The following is a 20,750-nucleotide window of genomic DNA, read 5'->3' on the forward strand; positions in this document are numbered from 1 at the left end:
TTTAATCAATTTTCTTTTAGTAAACATTGAAAATGGGTTCCACAGACCCGAACACCACACTAGGGTTAAAGGTATTATTTTATATATTGTTTTGATTTTATTGAAGCGATAAAGTGTTGGAAAGATGGGGAGGGCGAATCAAAGGGCAGTGGGACGGATTCGAACGCATGCCGGCTATAACCACTGGACCACACAGGCAACCATACATAATATTTTTGAGAATGAACATCAGATAAGTGCATGCTTGAGTACATTGAATTGTCACAATCCCAATTCAAAACAGTCCTTTTTATTGATCTGTACATTTACATGCTCCTTTCTTTTCTCATTGCATTCATCAGAAGTTGTTAAAAAAAAAAAAATCACATCTGACCTCAGCCAAACTGAGGTTTGCTACTCCTTTCCTATCACCAAGTGTTCACCAATGCTGTTGAAGAGAAATAGTAAAGTAGAAAAAAAGTTGGGGTTGTCCAGATAAACCAGCTGCCCTATTTCATTCTGACACATTCTTAGCAAAAACTCTAGATTTGAATAATAACATATAAAAAGTGTAATGTGTAAAAAATGTATTTGGTTTATTTCAGTACAAAATACACATGGCAGATACCGGCAGATTACAAGTTAGATATAGTTTAAGATTCATTGGTATACGAATACAAACGGCTTTTTGCTGTTCAAAATAATTACATATAACAGACTTAAGTACAATTGTATGTTGTGGATTATTACACTACAGTATTAAACACAGAGTCAATGCATTATTTTAGAATTAGGTAAAGAACAAAATGGGGGACACATGTTGATCCTACATCATCAACAGGGTTCTATTTCACAAATAAAATAAGATTGCCATCTTTGAGAACTCAAATTATTCATCAAAACATCTCAAATATTTTTAGGGTCACAGAATTGAGTCTAATTCAACTCACAAATATGGAGCACATTCAGAATCTTTCAGAAATATAGATGGCTATCCTGCTTTGTGTGAAATATCACCCAGGGGAAAAGTAGGCTAACTGTTAGTCATATGTTAATTCATCTATATGAAGGTTTGCAAGACTAGTGCTACACATCCTCTCTAAACAAACAAGTTACTTCATGACAGACAAATGTAGTTTACGGAAGTTCAATCAGGAAGGCTGGTCTGAATGCTTGGTTAACTTCAAGTAAGCGTAGCATAATTCACTTAGCTTCCTATTATATGGGCATAGTGGGAATGAATACGAACGTATTATCAGCAGCATAGCGGTCTTCTCTTCTTTCCTATTAGCCACGTCCGGAATGTCATTCATTATTTACCTTATAGCCTATAAGCATGGCACAATAATGCACATTCCTCATGCTTGCTGTTCAGCCCACGGGCTCACTCTTGTAATTATCACCGTCCTCTTTCTCAACCAATGGGCATAAATCTTACAATGTATTTATATGTCAACTTACCCATGTTCTCTCACTTTCTCATCAACAGTTGTCGACAACCATCCACCTCCCCCAGTTATAATAACGGGCAGCGGGTTTGGTTTCCGATGCCAGCTGCCCAGTGTAGGGCTACCCGTCATCAGCATCTGGCTCTGAGGAGCAATCCCCGGAGACGAGGCCATACCACAAACTTAAGAAAATTCCATATTGCATTCTGTCTCTGTTGTTAATTCAGTTAACCCTGTATACTATTGAACTTTACATAACACCAACATTATAAATACACTGCATTTGTTCTCATTGTTGGACCCACAATTATTTTGGTTGATAGGAATGATGCCTTGTCTGCAGCTTTTCAACAGATCTTCATTAGCTTTGCCTCATTCATTTAATACAGTTCAAAAACGAACTCCTTGATGTACATGGCTGGTAGCAGTGTGACAAATTTGCAAACAGCATTACAATAAAAATGACTTAAAAAAGCAGGCCTACACCTGTATGCATAGACAAAAAGTACCTGGACACGCCTAAACTTCCACCCAGTCATTTTAAAATAAACAATAGCACTTTAGTGTCAAACTACTTTTGCCTACCAGTCCATAAGTTGAAGTTGTGCAAAAAATATATATTATGTGGTCATGGATACTACACCGTGAAAAAACACCAGTGTTTCAAACATTATTTCCCACACTCATTCTGCCTCATCTTTATCTCACTTTTTTTCATGCGTTCTTTCAAAAATCTAATTTGTCTTTTCAGTTTAACTGGCCTCCCTTCCTTTTCTGCTATAGATATGAATAACAGCGCCCTCTAGTTTCTAAATCATCCATTCCTTCCAGCAACATCAAACCAGTGACTTACATCAGGTCAACCAAATGTAGGAGGCCACCTAAAACACAGTATCTATGAGATCTCTCTCCTTACCATCCCTCCTCTCTCACTCTTTCTTCAGGCTGTGGACTCATCTCTTGCTCTCTTCTCATCTAGCTCAAGGCCTCCCTTTACATCCTTACTCAATAATGAAATAACAAAACCGTAAATACAAAACAAGTATAGAAAAAAGTTTGAAGATGCTAATTTCTAAGTGTGAATGAAACCATAAGAAATGTGTAACACCACCACTTTGCCCACCATTGACGTAAGCAAGCTCTCCCACACACATACATTCCTGCCCCATTCCCCAAACCTCCCCATACAGGTTTTTTTTGCATTTCCAAGTGAATATCTCTCCCCTCCCTTGCCCAATCTTCCCATTTCCCTCCAGGTAAGTCAGACAAGACTTGCATCAGTGGTGAGGTGAGGAGGTTTTGGTCTCTGTGACAACAGTGCTACGCCAGGGGAGGGGACAGTTAAAGGAGGATGCAGGGGCAGCCACCGCTCTTCCGTTTTCCTGTGTGGTTTGCAGGTAGAGGGGGACTCTCAGTCTCCTGAAACTTTCTGTTTAAAAAAAAAAGAGAATGAAAGAGAGACAGAGTGAGGGAAAGAGCATTGGATGCTTCGACTCAGGAGCAGGCTATAATGGACACCACAATGTCTGTCCCTCAACTTTGCCTCTGGTCCCCAACTCTTCTAAACATCTAGCTATAAACAAGATGACCTATTATAAAGTACCTTACAGCTTTCTGCAACATAATAAAATATTTAAAACAGCCTACCTTGCAGCTAGCTGTTAACGTTATGACGTTACCTTATAGCTCGCACCACCTCCAGGAAGGCTTCGTCTACGTTGTAGCGGTTCTTAGCCGAGGCCTCCATGTAATGGATCCTGTTCTCTCTGGCAAAGCCCTGGGCCTCCTCTCTGGAGATCTACAGACAGGACAGAGAGAGGTACATACACTCAGGTTAAAAGCGAGCTGCTCGCCAGGCGAGTTTCATTTCCTTATTCCGTTAAACTGTGTAAGATTAGGAAGTTGCTATTAGATCTAGCCAAAGAAACACTTGTAGCCACTCGCCACCTGTTGGCAACTCAAACATATTTTCAAGGCCTGAGATTTTGAACCAGTAGGATCTAAATAGGTATTATTAAAGCTAGCAGAAGATCTCTTTTAACATGATAATGAGAGTGACAATGAAGACCAGTACCACTCTCGACTGGTCCAGGTCAGCCTTGTTCCCCACCAGCACCATGGGGAAGTCATCCCGGTCCTTCACTCTCAGTATCTGGGTGTGGAACTTGTGGATCTCATTGTAACTGAAAAAAGGGAAGGAAAGTGGTCGAAACGAGAACACATTAGGAACTGATCACAAGTGCGTTATGTCCTTAAAAGGTGCAATCCATTAGTTCAATTTACTGTAAAAAATAAAAATAACGAGTGGATATGCCCCCTAAAACAAAGAGGCATATTAATTTGCATAAATCCAACTTCTTTTTTGTTTAATTGTATACTCTTATTTTAAAATTGACAAAGATGACAGCACAGTGACAAACAACATTCAAACATGACAACAAACACTAGAAGTGGGAGGGGTAGCCTGGGTCCTACCAGGACACCTATCGAGCCCTGCCAAATCAAGCCAGGCATCCTGTGTGACCTGGCAGGAGTCAAGTCTGGGGAGGAGGTACAGTTCATAAATAAATACAGACAATTGTTATATTAGACTAAGCTCTACATATGTCCTTAGAATGTTGTGTTTGTACTTAGACTCGTCGCCGCATGGGGACGGAACTTCTGCAGTGCACCTTTAAGACGCATTCTACAGCTCATAAGAGGGCAAGGGTTTGTTGCAATTCACAGGAGCTTCACAAGCAATCTAAAAAGGCACACATGAACTCTGTTAAATAAGGTGCAATTGCACCCATCCACCTTTCAATTCAGAGAGAACTACTACAGCAGCTCATTATGCCGCCTGTATTTGACACCATGTCATGAATGCGACACTTATGAGAGGTGAACGCCTATAACAAGTCTCACTTCCCCTAGTTACTGTAGCATCCCTCTTTGATTAGGGTTGCACGACCGAAACCAGAAAACACAGTATAGACCAAGTGTTATACTGACCATGGCTTGAATGCCTCAACACTTCAAGGAATGAATACATGATCATGAGTGTACTGCGTTTGCATCGCAAATAGGGATGTTAACTGTTAAATCGGGTAGCAGCCAAAAATGTATTTGACCAGTCATGCTTATTGGTCTATACAGGGATCATCAACTAGATTCAGCTGCTGGCCAATTTTTTCTTGAACAGATGGTCGGGGGGACAGAACATATTTTTAAAAGTTAGACTGCAAATTGTACGACAAGAACAGATGTACATTTCGACTAAAATAATCATTTCAAACCTTGATTACATTTGGGAACATTGCCCTGCGTAGGGTGCTGTCTTTTGGATGGGACGTTATACGCGTGTCCTGACTCTATGGTTATTCAAAATCCCTTGGCGCTTATTGTAAGAGTAGAGGTGTTCACCCCGTTGTCATGGCAAAATGTTCTACCTGGCCACATTCCATCATGGCCACTTAATCATCCCCCTCATTCCTAATTGCATACATCACTCCTCACCTCTCCACCTGATGTGTAGTGGTCGCTGTGCATCACTGAGGTGGGTGAGGTGAGTCTTCCCCTGACTATATAAAAGCGCTTTGAGTACCTCAGCTGGTAGAAAAGTGCTATATAAATCCAATCAATTATTTGTAATTATTATTATTTGAATATGATCACATCTCTATAATGCATGGGAATAGATTTCCAAATTAAAACAAACTTGGTGCTGATTTCCTGGTGTTTTTATAGTCTTATGTCCAACAATGAAACTGCCAAAGTATTTATTGCTCAGAAAACTGGGGGGTGGGGGAGGGGGGAAAATAAAACCACCAGCAGGCCAAATTCGGGCCGCAAGTTTTGCGGAACCCGGGTCTATAGGTTACTTTGCATCATTTTTTTACATAAAAATTGCCGCGTATGTATTTTCATTAGTCGTCATAAATAAAATGTATCACATGTGCACAGCATACAGAGTGCCTAGTTTGCGGACAGGAATAGCCTACCAGACAGCGCGAGAGTCGCTCCTCAAAAAGCCTGCAGGCTACTGGAGTGAAACCTGCTTTTTTAAGCCCAGTCATTACACAACAACAATTCTAAATGCAACCGCGTGTTAAATTGTGGCCATGACTAAAAAGGAGCTATCTTTATTTCTCAATCTCAACTCGTAAAGCGAGCCTCCCATTCGCCATAAGCTCTTGATGAAAAATGTCCGGTCCTTGTATGCATATGCATGCATGCATAGTATCAGAGAGGAAGAGGCAAAGCGCCAAAATCTCTCCAAAATACTGTCCAACGTGTTTCTATGGGCTCATTTTGGGCCTAAGCTTGTCGCCTGCTTTCCTGCCTTGGGACCCCCCCCCCCATTGTTAGAGCGGAAACATAAGCATCTCGTCATTATATACATATCTCTGATAGTATTTTTTGTTGGTCATGTCATTTTAATGTTCGGATTTTATTTTCTTTCCATTCATTGGACTGGTTAATGAGGGTCAGTTAGTTGGCAGCTAAATTTACCAAAATTTGCATCCCTAATTGAAAACAGTGACGTTGCCTTCCTGAAACCTTGAATACTGTAGCCCTGACAAATGCTTTTGCTCTGAGGACTTCATAGTATGTTGTGTAGTTGGGAATACTGTTTTGAATCTACAGCTTGCATAGGACTCAAGATTGTCTGGGTGGATGCATCCGATTCTTACCTGCCAGTGTCATTCAGAGCGAACACCAGCAAGAAGCCTTCTCCTGAGCGCATGTACTGCTCCCTCATTGCACCAAACTCCTCTTGACCTGCTGTGTCCAAGACTGACACACACACACACACACACACACACACACACACACACACACACACACACACACACACACACACACACACACACACACAGAGATTCAGATGTACGTACACAGGGATAAATATGTATAGTGACATACAGTGCATTCGGACAGTATTCAAACCCCTTGACTTTTTCCACATTTTGTTATGTTACAGCTTTATTCTAAAATTAAACTCCCCCCCCCCCCCCCCCCCCCCCCACATCAATCTACACACAATACCCCATAATGACAAAGCATTATACCCCAATCAGAGGTCCTGAGGCGGTTTCAATCAAGTATCTCTGTACTTTGCTCCATTCATCTTTCCCTCGATCCTGACAAGTCTCCCAGTCTCTGCCGCTGAAAAACATCCCCACAGCATAATGCTGCCACCCCCATGATTCACCGTAGGGATGGTGCCAGGTATCCTCCAGATGTGATGCTTGGCTTTCAGGCCAAAGAGTTCAATCTTGGTTTCATCAAACCAGAGAACCTTATTTCTCATGGTCTGAGTCCTTTAGCTGCCTTTTTGGCAAACTCCAAACGGTGAGAATAGACAGTCAGGAGTGGCTTCCGTCTGGCCACTCTACAATAAAAGGCCTGATTGGTGGAGTGCCGCACCGATGGTTGTCCTTCTGGAAGGTTATCCCATCTCCACAGAGGAACTCTGTCAGAGTGACCATTGTGTTATTGGTCACCTCCCTGACCAAGGCCTTTCACCCCCGATTGCTCAGTTTGGCCGGAAGAGTCTTGGTGGTTCTAAATTTCTTCAATTTAAGAATGATGGAGGCCACTATATTCATGGGGACCTTTTTTGGGGACCTTTTTTGGTACTCTTACCCAGATCTGTGCCTCAACACAATCCTGTCTCGGAGCTCTACGGACAATTTCTTCGACCTCATGGCTTGGTTTCTGCTCTGACATGCACTGTCAACTGTGGGACCTTATATAGACAGGTGTGTGCCTTACCAAATTATGTCCAATCAATTTAATTTACCACAGGTAGACTCCAAACAAGTTGAAGAAACATCTCAAGGATGATCAATGGTAACAGGATGCACCGGAGCTAAATTTTGAGTCTCATAGCAAAGGGTCTGAATACTTATGTAAATAAGTTAGAATTTTTTATTATGCATTTGAAAAAATTGCTAAAACCTCTTTTTGCTTTGTCATTATGGGGTATTGTGTGTAGATGAAAAAAACAAAATAATTTAATACATTTTAGAATAAGGCTGTAATATAACAATGTGAAAAAAGTCAGGTGATCTGAATACTTTCCGAATGCACTGTAGATGCAACATAGTAACAAATGCAGGAGAGGTGCAAGGAAGGCTCACTGACAAGCGCAACACCCTCCTTTTGTGCCAGTAGGAATTACGCTTTGACTCAGATTTTCACTTTAAAATGTATGCAAAACAAAAACTATTGATTGAAAAGTTCAAACCATACAACTCTATGCACAATTTACACAGAACATTTCACAAAAACACATTTACTGAAAGAACTGTGCAGATGCAAAGTTTCTAAAATGATTATGATAAAATCAGTTTATGCGACCACGTTTTCCAAAAACGGCTAAATATCTGCTCCGAATTAAGATTCAAAGATTTCAGCTGAAAGAATAGGGTGTCAGTTATGACACCCTTGGTCATCCCTACTGCCTCTGATCTGGCGGATTCACTAAACATGAATGCCTCGTTTGTAAATTATGTCCAACACTCGGACATAATTTACAAACGAGGCATTCATGTTTAGTGAATCCGCCAGATTTGGATAGAAAACACTAAAGTTTCTAAAACCATTAAAATTATGTCTGTGAGTGTAACAGAACTGATATGACAGGCAAAACCCTGAGGACAAACCACCCCCCCCCAAAAAAAATCCAGCCTACCACTATTTTCAATGGCTATCACTTTTATAAGGACAAGTCCTCCCAGATTGCAGTTCCTAGGGCTTCCACTATATGTCAACAGTCTTTAGAAAGAGTTTCAGGCTGGTTTTTGGAAAAATGAGCCAGAAATTGTAGTTTTTCTAGGTGGCTCCCACTTTGGCTGTAGTGTTTCCAAGCGTGTGGAAGAGAGCACGTTCTTTGGTATTATTCTCCGGTAAAGACAATAACGATTCTCCGCCTTAAATTGTATCTTTTATTTACGTATTAGGTACCTTAGGTTTGATTATAAAAGTTGTTTGGAAAAGTTTATTAGTAACGTTTGGGATTAATTTTGTATGCATTTTGATGGAGGGAAACTGGGTGGATTATTGACTGAAGTGCGCCAGCTAAACTGAGTTTTTATGGATATAAAGAAGGACATTATCGAACAAAAGGACCATTTGTGATGTAACTGGGACCTTTGAGTGCCAACAGAAGATCAAAAGGTAAGGCATTTTTTATATCGCTATTTCTGACTTTCGTGTCGCACCTGCCTGGTTGAAATATGTTTTTCATGTGTTTGTATGCGGGGCACTGTCCTCAGATAAATCGCATGGTTTGCTTTCGCCGTAAAGCGTTTTTGAAATCTGACGCGGCGGGATTAACAAAAAGTCAAGCTTTATTTTGATGTATTACACTTGTGATTTTATGAAAGTGAAATATTTATAATATTGTAGTTTGAATTTCGCGCTCTGCAATTTCACCGGATGCTGCCCATAAGAAGTTAAATACTTTACGCCACTGCTTGCGTAAGTGATTCCCGTAGTTGCGAGCCAAAGCTAATTTGGTGATTATCGAAAGGATCTTGTAAGTGAAGTGCTCTGAACCGGGCTTGGATTTTGTTTCCCCTTTCTTAAACTGCCCGAGTGCCATTCGATAAACATTAAATATCATTTAGATTCTGCAACTTAAAAAGCCAATTCTTCCTCTGTTTACACCACCCATTGCTACCGCATTAGATCGGAACCCCTCTGGACCAATCACAGTGGTGGAGAATGCGGGCCGCAGAAGTGGTGACAGAGTTACTATAAGTTATATTAAAGGATGGAGGCGCATTGTTAAAAATGCGCAAAAGGAAAGTACAGACCTCTTGAGAATTTAAGTGGCAATGCTGGCTCAGGCAGTGAAGGACAGTAAAGCCCGGAGTGGGGACTCATACCTAGGCTACAAGAACAGGATGACATTGAGGCCTATCTGCTATCATTCAAGAGGTCAGCAGTAAGAGAACTATGGGCCCCGGAGCGATGGGCAGGGATGCTGGCCCCCTTTCTTTCTGGGCGTGCGCAGGCTGAGTATTTCAACCTGAATCCTGCAGATGCAGAGGACTAAGAAACTAAAAGCCAAAATCTTATCCCGATGCTGTCAGAATCCACAGGCCAATCGTTTCCACGAGTTGACCTTCGATAGCAACGAGTCAGCAAGAGCCCAAATGTATCAACTAATATGGCTGACCAGGGGTTGGCGAGAGACGGTGTTTCCGGTGCCCACCGAGCCTTCCTCCGGTTCAAGGGGTGCACATCCATGTAATCTAACCCCGCAGTGTTGGACCGCAGAGGGAGCCCCGGCCATAAAAGTCCAAGGAGAGGATGCAGAAGCGATGTAAGATTACCCTAGTTCGGTCACACTTTAGTACAGGAGGGAGATTTGTGTCATGAACAGATGTCAGTCTCCTGTATCCATGGGGAGGTGGATACACAGTGGCGCAGGTTACGTTAGTTACTCCCTGAGGAAAGTGCACTATGAAGGTGGGGGTGGTGAACCACTTACCAGTACTGCTAGGGAGAGAGTCATTTGTTCGAGAGTTCGTGGCAGATTAAACAGAGCAGCCCCAAGACCGCACCAGTGCGTGTAAGCAATGCAAAGCAGTCACTGGCAGACTCAGAGAAAACACATCCCCAAAAGGCACCCGATATGCCCCACTAGCACTACAGGGAGAAGTCACCCAGATCAAGTGCAGGGGAGGAAGAAAATGAAATTCAAGATCAGAGGCTCAGGCAGCTGTTTCAAGAAAAGACCGGAGGATACATGCTCAGGTCTCGCAACGGAGAGTGGAGGAGACCAAGGGCCCGCACGGGCCCCGGTGAGAATAGACAGCCAAGACTTTAATTTATCTGATGAGTTGACAGGACAGTTTAGCACCACACAGCTGCAGGACCCAGACCTGCGCAACGCAGAGTGAAGGTGATGGACGGGAAGCACATGGAGAACGTCAATCCCCCTTTATTACTGCATAAAGGGCTTACAGTACTGATGGTTAAGAGAAGGGGCCTAGAGCATATAGAGACATGGTACGGTACCTGGCGCATGTGTTGAGAGGCCACTTGGCAGTAGACAAAACTAAAGAGCACATCATGAGTAGATTCTACTGGCCCCACATTACAAGTGATATAGAGAAGTACTGCAAGTCAAGCGACAAGTGCCAAAAAGAATGCCCCCAAAGCCAACTACAGAAACCCACTCATCCCCCTCCCCATCATTGAAACACCCTTTGAGTAGATAGCCATAGATCTGGTAGGTCCTATTCCCAAATCAGCCCAGGGGCACAAATATACAGTGCCTTGCAAAAGTATTCATCCCACTTGGTGGTTTTCCTATTTTGTTGCATTACAACCTGTAATTTAAATTTATTTTTATTTAGATTTCATGTAATGGACATACAAAATATTCAAAATTGGTGAAGTGAAATGGAAAAAAATAACTTGTTTCAAAAATAAATTAAATGAAAAGTGGTGCGTGCATATGTATTCACCCCCTTTGCTATGAAGCCCCTAAATAAGACCTGGTGCCCTCAGAAGTCACATAATTAGCTAAATAAAATTAACCTGTGTGCAATCTAAGTGTCACATGATCTCAGTTATATATACACACACCTGTTCTGAAAGGCCCCCAGAGTCTGCAACACCACTAAGCAAGGGGCACCACCACTAAGCAAGGGGCACCATGAAGACCAATGAGCTCTCCAAACAGGTCAGGGACAAAGTTGGAAAAGTACAGATCAGGGTTGAGTTGTAAAAAAATAGCCCCTCTCAGTCTATAAAATTGTCACTCAACTACCTCAGATATTATCTGCTGGAAATAAAATGTCCTCTTGTGACGGATAATGCGCACTCACCTGGATGGCGAGAAAAAAAATAGAATAACAGTAGGGTATGTAGATGGTTCTTGTGCTTGCAACCCTCTAACTTCATCATCCACAGATCCGGGGTCCATCACGGAAATACAGACGCACTATCCCGCCGCGACGCACTGGATTATGTTTCCCCTTCTTGAAACGGCCGAGTGCCATTCGGTGAACATTAAATATATCGTTTAGATTTTTGCAACTTACAAAGCCAACTCTTCATCGGTTTACACCACTCCTCGCTACCGCATAGATCGGAACCCCTCTGGACCGATCCCAGGACACAAAAGCTAGAAATATGCAATATCATTCTTTTGCATATTTGGGTATTATTCTAATGAGCTCTGCCCACAAACAAGACCAGTTTTGGTTGGTCCGGACCAGACCAAATCTGAACCAATCATAGATGTCTGTGTTTCTCAAGTTTGGACATTACAATACAGCACAGTACAGTAGAATATACTGTACTCTGGTGTGCTCTGCTGTACTAAATTTTCTTTACTGTCCAAACTTGTAAAACATAGACGTCTATGATTGGTTCAGATTTGGGCGGATTGACCAAATTTCAATTACTTTACAACATCCATGTCGGTTGGTGCTCAGTGGTTGAGGATGCTTGTTACAGTAAATGGAAAGAGGGTAGGTGGTTAGGTGTCATGGTAGGTGTCAGTAAGAGTTGGGAGAGGTGGCATTAACTGGAGAGAGAAAGAGAGCGGCAGAAAGGAGAAAGAGAGAAGAGAGAAAGAGAGTGAAAAAGAGAGAGAGCGAAAAAGAGAGGGAGAGAAAGAAAGAGAGAGCAGTTGTTGAGACCGTTTTCACAGTCTTGCTTTGACAACAGAAAGAAAACAGTTATGAGCTGAAGATAGCAGTATGCCAGTTGAAGGGAGGACAGTAGCAGGTGACCCACATTGGACCCAAATGTTCAGTGTAGCTCAGTTGGTAGAGCATGGCGTTTGCAATGCCAGGGTTGTGGGGTTGATACCCACAGGGGATCAGTATGGCAAAAAGCACAAAAATGTATCCACTCACTACTGTAAGTCAATCTGGGTAAGAGCGTCTGCTAAATGACTCAAATGTAAATGGTTTGTGACTACTATGACTTCCCATTTTAGCCAATTCAATCGCAGTAATTCCGTTACTGATTGTTCGCTAATTCCATTACTGATTTGGTAACAGAATTACAGGTTTTAATCACTTAATAATTCATAAACAACCTTGATATCAGTAAAACCCCTAAAACGAATTATTAGGTCTACCTTTGCTTGTTACTTATGTGAACTTTCATTATCCTCCTTAGAAAATATCTTAGATATGTGTGTTTCTGGTAACAGAATTACAAGACAAGGCAACGTTTCTTAAACTTACAGAAGGCAAATAATTTCTCTGTAACTAAATATAAGTGTTGATATTAGTTGGCAGGGGTCTTTACTTCAACATTGTGTTTTGATGCATTTATAATACCTTAAAAAAATTATCTGGTAGATGTTGTCTAAGACCCCTTTTCCATCTGTTCAACCAGAAATCAAAGCCTTTGATTATTCCTCATTTTTAGGATGGAAATGGTTGAAAACATATATGTCTTAATTTAAAAAATAATAATATAGACTTAGCTTTTATTTGACATGCTCCTATGAACTTCACATTGGTCCTCATGGGTCCTTTTAGATGTAAATGCCCAGGGTTAACCGACTCGACAGAGGCCAACAGGCCATAGTGCACTTACATATTGTTATATCCCTTGAATACGAACACAGACGAACAGAAACACTTTTGTTACGGAATAGTGAAATGACTACACCTTGGCTTAGAGCATCAACATCTGCCAACTGCAAGTCATAACAGAGCAGATGTTGGTGAATCATACAGACAGATTTGGCCTTGCTCACTCACTGACTCAAGTAGTTTACGCTTTCCCTCTATTCTTGGAGCAAAGAACATCAGTAAACCTACAGTATGACTTACTGTCTAATCGTGTCTCTTTCCCATCCACTGTGCATATTTTGGTGTAGGAGTCCTCGATGGTTGGGTCATAATCCGATACAAAGTATGACTGCGAAAAAATATAGGAGAGCATGGGTCAAGACTGTGTGGGTTGGCCTATATGGGTTAATATGCACATATTCAATTACCACTACAACATACTCATCACATCAGAAGATGTGACAAATTCAAAACAAACAAAACAACACACAGCTGACAATGTCCAAACAGTTTGGGGATTCTCTCACCTGGATGAATTGTATGGTCAAGGCGCTTTTCCCCACACCTCCCCCGCCCACGACGACCAGTTTGAATCTCTCCTCCTCAGCAGACATGATTCGTTTCGTAAAATTCTTTCAACAATTGTCTAAAAAAGAAACGATAAAACTGACTAGCTGATAGGATCTATTGATTAAGTGTAATTTAGTAATCCGCAGGGTAGATGAGGGGGAAAAAAATTAAAGTCCACTTCTCCAACGATTGAGCAAACTACTTTTATCAAGGTAACGTTAGCTCATAGAAAAATCCGAGAAGGTAGCAGAGTTGGGGTTTTACCTCGGTATTACGCCAATATATTTAACTTGAATAATATAAATATAAAATGTATAGTTCGTTTTCTGATACTATTTCATAACATTGAAAAGTTTACAGTTTTAGTCTGGCCCAGTGTTGTAAAACTATCCACAAAAGTCGCCTCTAACCCCAATAGTTTCGTATTACTGCTCCTATAATTCATAGGTCGCTACATAAAAAATAATAAAGTATTATTGTTAAATTCTAACGGTTTATCGGCCCATCTCACATCATTTTTGTCAGGTGAAAAGCCTTCCGCACCCGCCTTAAGTAAATTAGGCTACCGATGCCAACTTTGTGACTCCAGAAGAAGAAAAAATTTGCTTGATTATCAACTACCCCGTCAAACTTCAACGCACTTGTCTAACTTTCATTATCTCTAGATTGATCCATCTACATATCTCTGCAGACGCATTATATACAAACTTTTGTGATGTCTAAGTTACAGGGTTTTTCTTGGCGATGTGTTAATTTTTCCCTCGTCTTCACGGACTTATTTTTTCATCGCTCCAAGGCAACTTTTGTTTCTCAACCAAGAAGGGTTTCTCGAAATCTCATGCGTATGTAAAAGTGGGCGTGTTTTAACGACACTGTTTCCTCATTGTATAAATTCTCACGCTTCTCCCTCTTTTCATGAATCAACAAAGGCGCTATTAGAATGAGATACATTCTAAAATGTTTATTCAATCAACACTGCCCGTTTATTCGTGAAACTGAAACAATATGGTTAAAACTGATTTTAAATTAGTGAACTATAGTATTCACACATTATGTGTACTACATTACGTGTACTACCTTATTTGGCCGTTGAGCCCAGTTGTATGTAGGTCTAGTCATTCATTTGTTTAATGGGGAATTTTACCGCAGAGTGTACATATATCTAGAGCAGGGGAGTATACCTATAAAGCTGATTTTGCAACATATTGGGGGGTGTATTGATCCTTGGCACATGGAATGTTTTATAACCCCTTTATTTTTTTGTTTCGCGTTTAGTACTTTAGCCAATGCATTTGAGTGTTGTATGATTACCATCAAACAACTTTAACCAACCTGTTGAGAATATGAGGAGATATGGGAGGGAAAACTCCTAGCATACAGTATTTTATACTAATAGTTCTTGCCAAGTAAAGCATTCTTGTCTTCCTTTCCCTCCCTGATTTGCCCATCCCCTCAACCGGATGTGACTCATTTACATGGGCATGTTGCTCATTTTTACCACACCCACATTCAGCCTAGTGGTTAGAGCATTGGGCCAGTAACCAAAAGGTTGCTGGATCGAATCCCTGAGCTGACAAGGTAAAAATCTGTTGTTCTGCCCCTGAGCAAGGCAGTTAACTCACTGTTCCCTGGGCGTGGTGGATGTCAATTAAGGCAGCCCCTGCACCTCTTTGATTCAGAGGGGTTGGGTTAAATGCGGGAGACACATTTCAGTTGAAGGCATTCAGATGTACAACTGACTAGGTAACCCCCTTTCACCCTCAACTCCTCCTTATTAACCCAAGTAATTTGTTGATGTTTAAGGGTAGACTTGTCTAAAAGTGAAAATTATCCTAACTTTATTTTCAAGACTGCATTCTTGTAATATTTTATAAAATAAGTGAATAACCACATCAGTCTGAATTGTGAATCAGATTTTTTCCTCATAGGCCTAAATGATTGTACATTGATGGTGAAATACATAGGAGATGAGTCAGAATTGAAGAACCAGGAGAGAACAGGAGTAAAATATGTCATCTACATTTACATTTACATTTTAGTCATTTAGCAGACGCTCTTATCCAGAGCGACTTACAGCAGAGTGCATACATTTTATTACATTTTTACATTTCATTACATTTTACATACTGAGACAAGGATATCCCTACCGGCCAAACCCTCCCTAACCCGGACGACGCTATGCCAATTGTGCGTCGCCCCACGGACCTCCCGGTTGCGGCCGGCTGCGACAGAGCCTGGGCGCGAACCCAGCCCAGCCTGGGCGCGAACCCAGAGACTCTGGTGGCGCAGCTAGCACTGCGATGCAGTGCCCTAGACCACTGCGCCACCACTGCGCCACCCGTTCATCTCTAATGAACACTGTGATCCCATTACAAACAACAGTGCCAAAATACCATCCTCAAAATATTCATTTTATAAATAACAACAATAAACTGATCACTTGATTCACATCAATCAATAAATAAAAATCAACATAATCAAGCCTTAATCCATGAGCATTGTGTTGGAGGCATAAACTGCCCTATATGTAATATACATAGTGCTTTTGAAGGAAGTCAACAATAAATTGTCATTTATAGGACAAAGCATTCACTCAGAGGACTGTGAACATGATATGGGCAGACAAATATTATACATGCAGTTCAGTTCTCTGTTCTTCAGTTCCTCTCACTCACACACACACACACACACACACACAAATCAATCTCCACACACACACAAATCAATCTCCACACACACACAAATCGATCTCCTAGCATTTATCAGCCCTCTCTCTGTCCGCGCCAACGATCTCTTACCGCATCAGCACCTATAGGGCAGAACAGCCTGTTCCACTTTGATCCGGGGGCCAAACAGCACCCCCAGCAGCATCTTCTCCCCCCAGCCCAGCAGCTTGTTGACAGTCAGGTTGAGAGGAAACAGGAGGCCCTGTTCAGCATCCACTCTTTCCTCAGCCCCCACTGCAGATGCAGACAGCTTAGCTGCTGGCGACAGCTGCTGGTCAACTACGATACTGTGCTGGCTCAAAACAGAACTGCTGCTCAGGCTCCCTGTTAGTGTCTCCCTCTCTGCTCTTCCCTTGCTGTGGTCCTTCCCTGTCTTTGGAGTCGAGTTAGGCCTCCCCTTCTTCACGCTCTGACCGCGGCTGGGCTCTCTTTTAGGTTGGCCTCTTCCCTCTCTCTCTACCTTTGCCTGGGTTTGGGAGGAGCAGCGATTGGGCCAACCTGCTGCTTTGACGCAGGATGTGCTCCTCTCTCTCTGTTGTACATCTGTCTGTGAGGAGGAAAGGGCCACCGTCGAAGGCTTTCTACCGTGCCTTTTTGAACCACTGGTGCCTTCTGACTCCCTCTTGTGGATGGTGTTGGAAACGCTGGAGTGCGTTGGCTTGTGGCTAATGCTGTGCCTGCTGCTGCTTTCTGGCTCATTCTGGTGGGGAGTTGGGGGAATTGCACCAACGAGAGACAGGGAGAGGGTGAGGCTCTTGCGCTTCTCAGAGTGAGACGCAATGCCTGTTGGGATTTGTAGTGTGTTGGGCTTTGGTGTCGGTGTCGCTGGTTCGTTGGGGCTTGGAGTCATTGCTCCACATGGGCTCTGGGCCTCCCTCTGGTTCCGGTTATGGTTCAGGTTGAGAGTGAGAGTGAGCGTTCTGAGTTTGCTGGAGAGAGACAGCGTCAGTTGTGACGGCACGCTCCTCTGGTCTTGCTGTGGCTTCTCTGATAGACTCTGAGTTTCACCTGAATATGAGGACCTTTGCTCTATATTCTCTGTGTTACAAGTGGAATTCTCATTGTACATATTATGCACTTTAGCAACCTCAAAAAAGTCCTTAGCAACATAGCCATTGTCCTGAATATTCATACTCTGATTGGCTGACAGGGGGACAGAGGAATCGCGGCTAATGTTTTCATTGCTTGGCTGCAGACATGTGTCCAGTGATCTGATTGGCTGGATAGTGGGGTTGCCATTAGAGGCCTTCTGAGTGAGGGTTCCTTGGAAGTGTTGTAGCTGACCCAGAAAATTGAAGTTTGGGGAGATTGAAGGCCTGCGCTCTTTCACAAACCTGAAAGTGAGGAACAGACAAGATTAGATGTGGATAGTTTATACACACACACGCACGTGCAAGCACACGCACACAATCATTATAATGCATGAATACATACACATACAGCACAGACAAACACACCTGTAGGCATGGTCAAGGTCCATCCCCAGGTTGTACATAATGTAGGCCACAGCCAGGGCAGGGGAGCGAGAGATTCCTGCAGCACAATGAACTAACACAGATCCACCTGATGACATAGCCCCATCTGAGAGAGAAGAGATAAGACATTTTCTTTTATTTGAAATCATCCATACTGTATTGCATGACATCACTTCAGCCAGACTGCAAACTGTGCAAAGCACACAGGTTATGTCAACTGTCATGAATGGGCTTCCTGCAACAGTAGCCTTGTATCAATTGTCCGTGGTACTGAATGGGATGTAACAGCATTCAATATTTCTGAAACCATAGGAGCATAACTGGCCTACATGAAACCCTGATCAATATCTGCTCATCACTTGAACTGAGTCATCTGTGTTTCTTCCAGACAGACAGTTGCCAGTGTGTACTGCATACATGATGATGCAGACTATAGCATAATGATGACATGCAGAAATGTCCTATTACCTAACCTGCAGGATTTTTCTGGTCAAATCTCCAATGACGCTCTATCGTGCACTAGCTCTCTGTCTTGTCGAAAATAGTGCAGTTGCACTATATGGGGAATAGGGTTGCCATCCATTTGACACCAAACTAACCCAATCTCATCATTATTCTCACCGATAAAATGCAGTGCTTCCGGGATATGGGGCAGCAGGTCGTCTCGGAGAGAGTCCTCGATGGGGATGCGAAGGTACTGGGAACGGGGAAGGAAAGTAGGCTGCGGGCTGTAGCGGCTCACGCTTAGCACGTATGAGATCCCGCGGGCGCCGAGGCAATCCTGCAGCCGAGTAGGGAGTGCACGGGGAAAAGAGAGACAGAGAACACGAAATATTAATACATTCTAGTCTTCTGGAAGAGGTGCATTTTCGGTGCATTGTGAAAATACAACGCTTTGGCCAATGACGAGAGCTAGGCTATCAAGTCTATAGACTGACCTACTAAATGAAAACATTATTACCTGCGTAACGTCCGTCTCTGCACCCAGGTAAAGATGCGGTAGGATGAGAGACAGCGGTGGACGCTCGCGTGTCCCGTTCTCTCTCTCCCTGTAGAACACCATCTCTGTCCTTTGTGTCTGGAACCGAAACATGAGAGAAAACTGTGTTAATTTCAATATCAAGGGATTACAAATATGTATTAGGCTACAATAGATCGGCATCGAAAAAATACTGGATGGAACTTTGACAATCATTTTAACAGTTGCATGAAATATATTAGCATTATTATTGCCATGAATGTTAATTAAGAAAACATTACTTTGGTCTATTGCTGCTGCAGAATGATGTTCTCTGTGCATTACGTCATGGATTTTGCAAGTTTACATTCATTAGATGATCATAGGAGAATATAAGACCAGACATAAATGATGCAAGCAAAATGCAAGAAATATTACATTGTACTTACAGTGACGATTTTCACTCCAAACGAAGATACTGCGGGCTGTAGGGCTGTAGATACTGCGGGCTGTATACTCCAAACGAAGAAATATCGCACAAATCAACTTGCACACCAAATAACTCGATATAATCAACCCGAATGGTTTCAAAGAAAATGGATGAAGAATCCCAAAGTATATGTTATGCTTTATTAATAATAAGTAGAGTAAAGAGCTCGTTTTCTCTTTCTTGACTTCTACTCTCGTCCTATGCCTTGTCCTGTCTGCGACTGTAACATTATTTGTTGTTGTATGTCTATACCTGCGCGAGGGGAAAAGGATGAGGTAATGCTGTTTCTACAAGCTAAGAATAGTACAATTGTATGTGATGTCATTTTCAACCAATCTGCGCCCATGCCGGACTCATTTGTTCATCATCATCATCAATTCGCCTGAAGATCCTTTGCTTTTATTGTGACGAATCGTATCTTTTCTGACGCTATTGTTGCAGAGGCGTTTTAAAAAAACATGCAGCTGCAATACCCCGTGGCGAAAAGCATTTATTTGTGAAAACCCTATAATCTCTTCCAGTGGCGATTTTAGCATGTAAATCTTGTTGGGGCAAAAAAGGAAAGAAAGTGGAATGCATGCCAGCAAAGCCACTACACAACACAACACTTAACAATACATGAATTGCACCATAACGGTGACAAACGGTGCCCACAAACTGTAAGGGCCTACATAAAGCTGTCCCAACAGCAGAGTCCCAACACTTTACCACTGCTACACCTGGCTGTCAGTGGAGCCTTGTCTGGCAGCGAAACAGTTCATTCAGCCTCATTTACTGCCATAAAAAAAAACATAACTGATATGTCTGACTTGCTTAAACAAATGTCAATATAACTATTTGTTTAGTGCTTTTGAAATGTACAGCAACAGAATCCAGAACAAGGTCCGTTCTTACAGTGTTCTCCCTGTACACCAAGTCAGAACCGTAGGATAAATAAAGGGGGCATACAAGCAGACATGGAAAGCTCTTACAATATTTGATGATTACATTTATCACGACTCAGGATGTGACCCAGATGCAGACAGAGTAGGCGGAGAGTACAGTTCTCAATCATTTATTATAACACTGGGCAAAGGGCAGGTCGAGGAAAGGCATAGGTTTGTAATCAGGTCAGAGTCAGGCAGGTACAGGACGGCAGGCAGGCTCGGCGTCAGGGCAGGCAGAGGTTTGTAATCAGGTCAGAGTCAGGCAAGTACAGGACGGCAGGCAGGCTCAGGGTCAGGGCAGGCAGAATGGTCAGAACCGGGAAAACTAGAAAACAACCACTTGAGAAAATTGAAAAATTCCAAGTTTAAAATGATAAACATTCAACATTGGCCATTGATGCATGATTTGTGCCGCGCTCAAAACAACTGTTAACTCGGAACTGCGAAAACTTGACTTCAGTGAGTTCAAGGCAACTGGGAAGTCGAGAATAAATGAGCTCCGACTGGGTAAAAACACTTTTGAACCGTCATCCAACTCGGAATTGTAAATCCGGCCTCTTTCTAGAGCTACAACCTGAAGATCAACAACGTCATTATGATTTGACCTTGCTTTTTTCAGAGTTCCCAGTTGTTTTGAA

The 20,750-nt window shown here is 42.3% G+C and overlaps 2 protein-coding genes across 3 annotated transcripts; both read right to left on the reverse strand.

Moving 5' to 3' along the window:
• Nucleotides 1-551: 551 nt before the first annotated feature.
• Nucleotides 552-14,359, reverse strand: LOC120052736 (ras-related protein R-Ras-like). Of its 2 annotated transcripts, XM_038999821.1 has the most exons (7): nt 14,246-14,355; nt 13,495-13,613; nt 13,229-13,316; nt 6,101-6,203; nt 3,502-3,610; nt 3,107-3,225; nt 552-2,856 (listed from the first exon to the last, which is right to left on the reverse strand). In XM_038999821.1, the coding sequence occupies exons 2-7, from the start codon at nt 13,579-13,581 to the stop codon at nt 2,769-2,771; spliced, it is 594 nt and encodes a 197-aa protein (XP_038855749.1). In that variant the 5' UTR covers nt 13,582-13,613; nt 14,246-14,355; the 3' UTR covers nt 552-2,768. The 2 variants fall into 2 exon arrangements, with proteins under 2 accessions (XP_038855749.1, XP_038855748.1); XM_038999820.1 differs by having other exon boundaries at nt 13,495-14,359.
• A 1,435-nt stretch (nt 14,360-15,794) lies between these two features.
• On the reverse strand, nt 15,795-19,832 carry si:ch211-195b15.8 (tyrosine-protein phosphatase vhp-1). The gene is made up of 4 exons (XM_038999819.1): nt 18,700-19,832; nt 18,360-18,519; nt 17,721-17,844; nt 15,795-17,597 (listed from the first exon to the last, which is right to left on the reverse strand). Exons 1-4 carry the CDS (start codon nt 19,036-19,038, stop codon nt 16,340-16,342), a joined length of 1,881 nt encoding a protein of 626 aa, XP_038855747.1. The 5' UTR covers nt 19,039-19,832; the 3' UTR covers nt 15,795-16,339.
• Between the last annotated feature and the right edge of the window lie 918 nt (nt 19,833-20,750).

Source organism: Salvelinus namaycush, chromosome 8 (genome assembly GCF_016432855.1).
Source record: "Salvelinus namaycush isolate Seneca chromosome 8, SaNama_1.0, whole genome shotgun sequence".
Taxonomy (NCBI): domain Eukaryota; kingdom Metazoa; phylum Chordata; class Actinopteri; order Salmoniformes; family Salmonidae; genus Salvelinus; species Salvelinus namaycush.

Excerpts from the sequence above, each read along its gene's own strand:
- LOC120052736 (XM_038999820.1), bottom strand. The coding sequence starts at position 13,581 with ATGTCTGCTGAGGAGGAGAGATTCAAACTGGTCGTCGTGGGCGGGGGA. Across the intron at positions 13,317-13,494 it reads TGACCATACAATTCATCCAG|TCATACTTTGTATCGGATTA; the intron begins GTGAGAGAATCC and ends ATTTTTTCGCAG. Across the intron at positions 3,611-6,100 it reads GCTCTGAATGACACTGGCAG|TTACAATGAGATCCACAAGT; the intron begins GTAAGAATCGGA and ends CCCTTTTTTCAG.
- si:ch211-195b15.8 (XM_038999819.1), bottom strand. The coding sequence starts at position 19,038 with ATGCACAGAGAACATCATTCTGCAGCAGCAATAGACCAAAGTAATGTT. Across the intron at positions 18,520-18,699 it reads CAGAGACGGACGTTACGCAG|GATTGCCTCGGCGCCCGCGG; the intron begins GTAATAATGTTT and ends ACTCGGCTGCAG. Across the intron at positions 17,845-18,359 it reads GGAAGCACTGCATTTTATCG|ATGGGGCTATGTCATCAGGT; the intron begins GTGAGAATAATG and ends CTTCTCTCTCAG.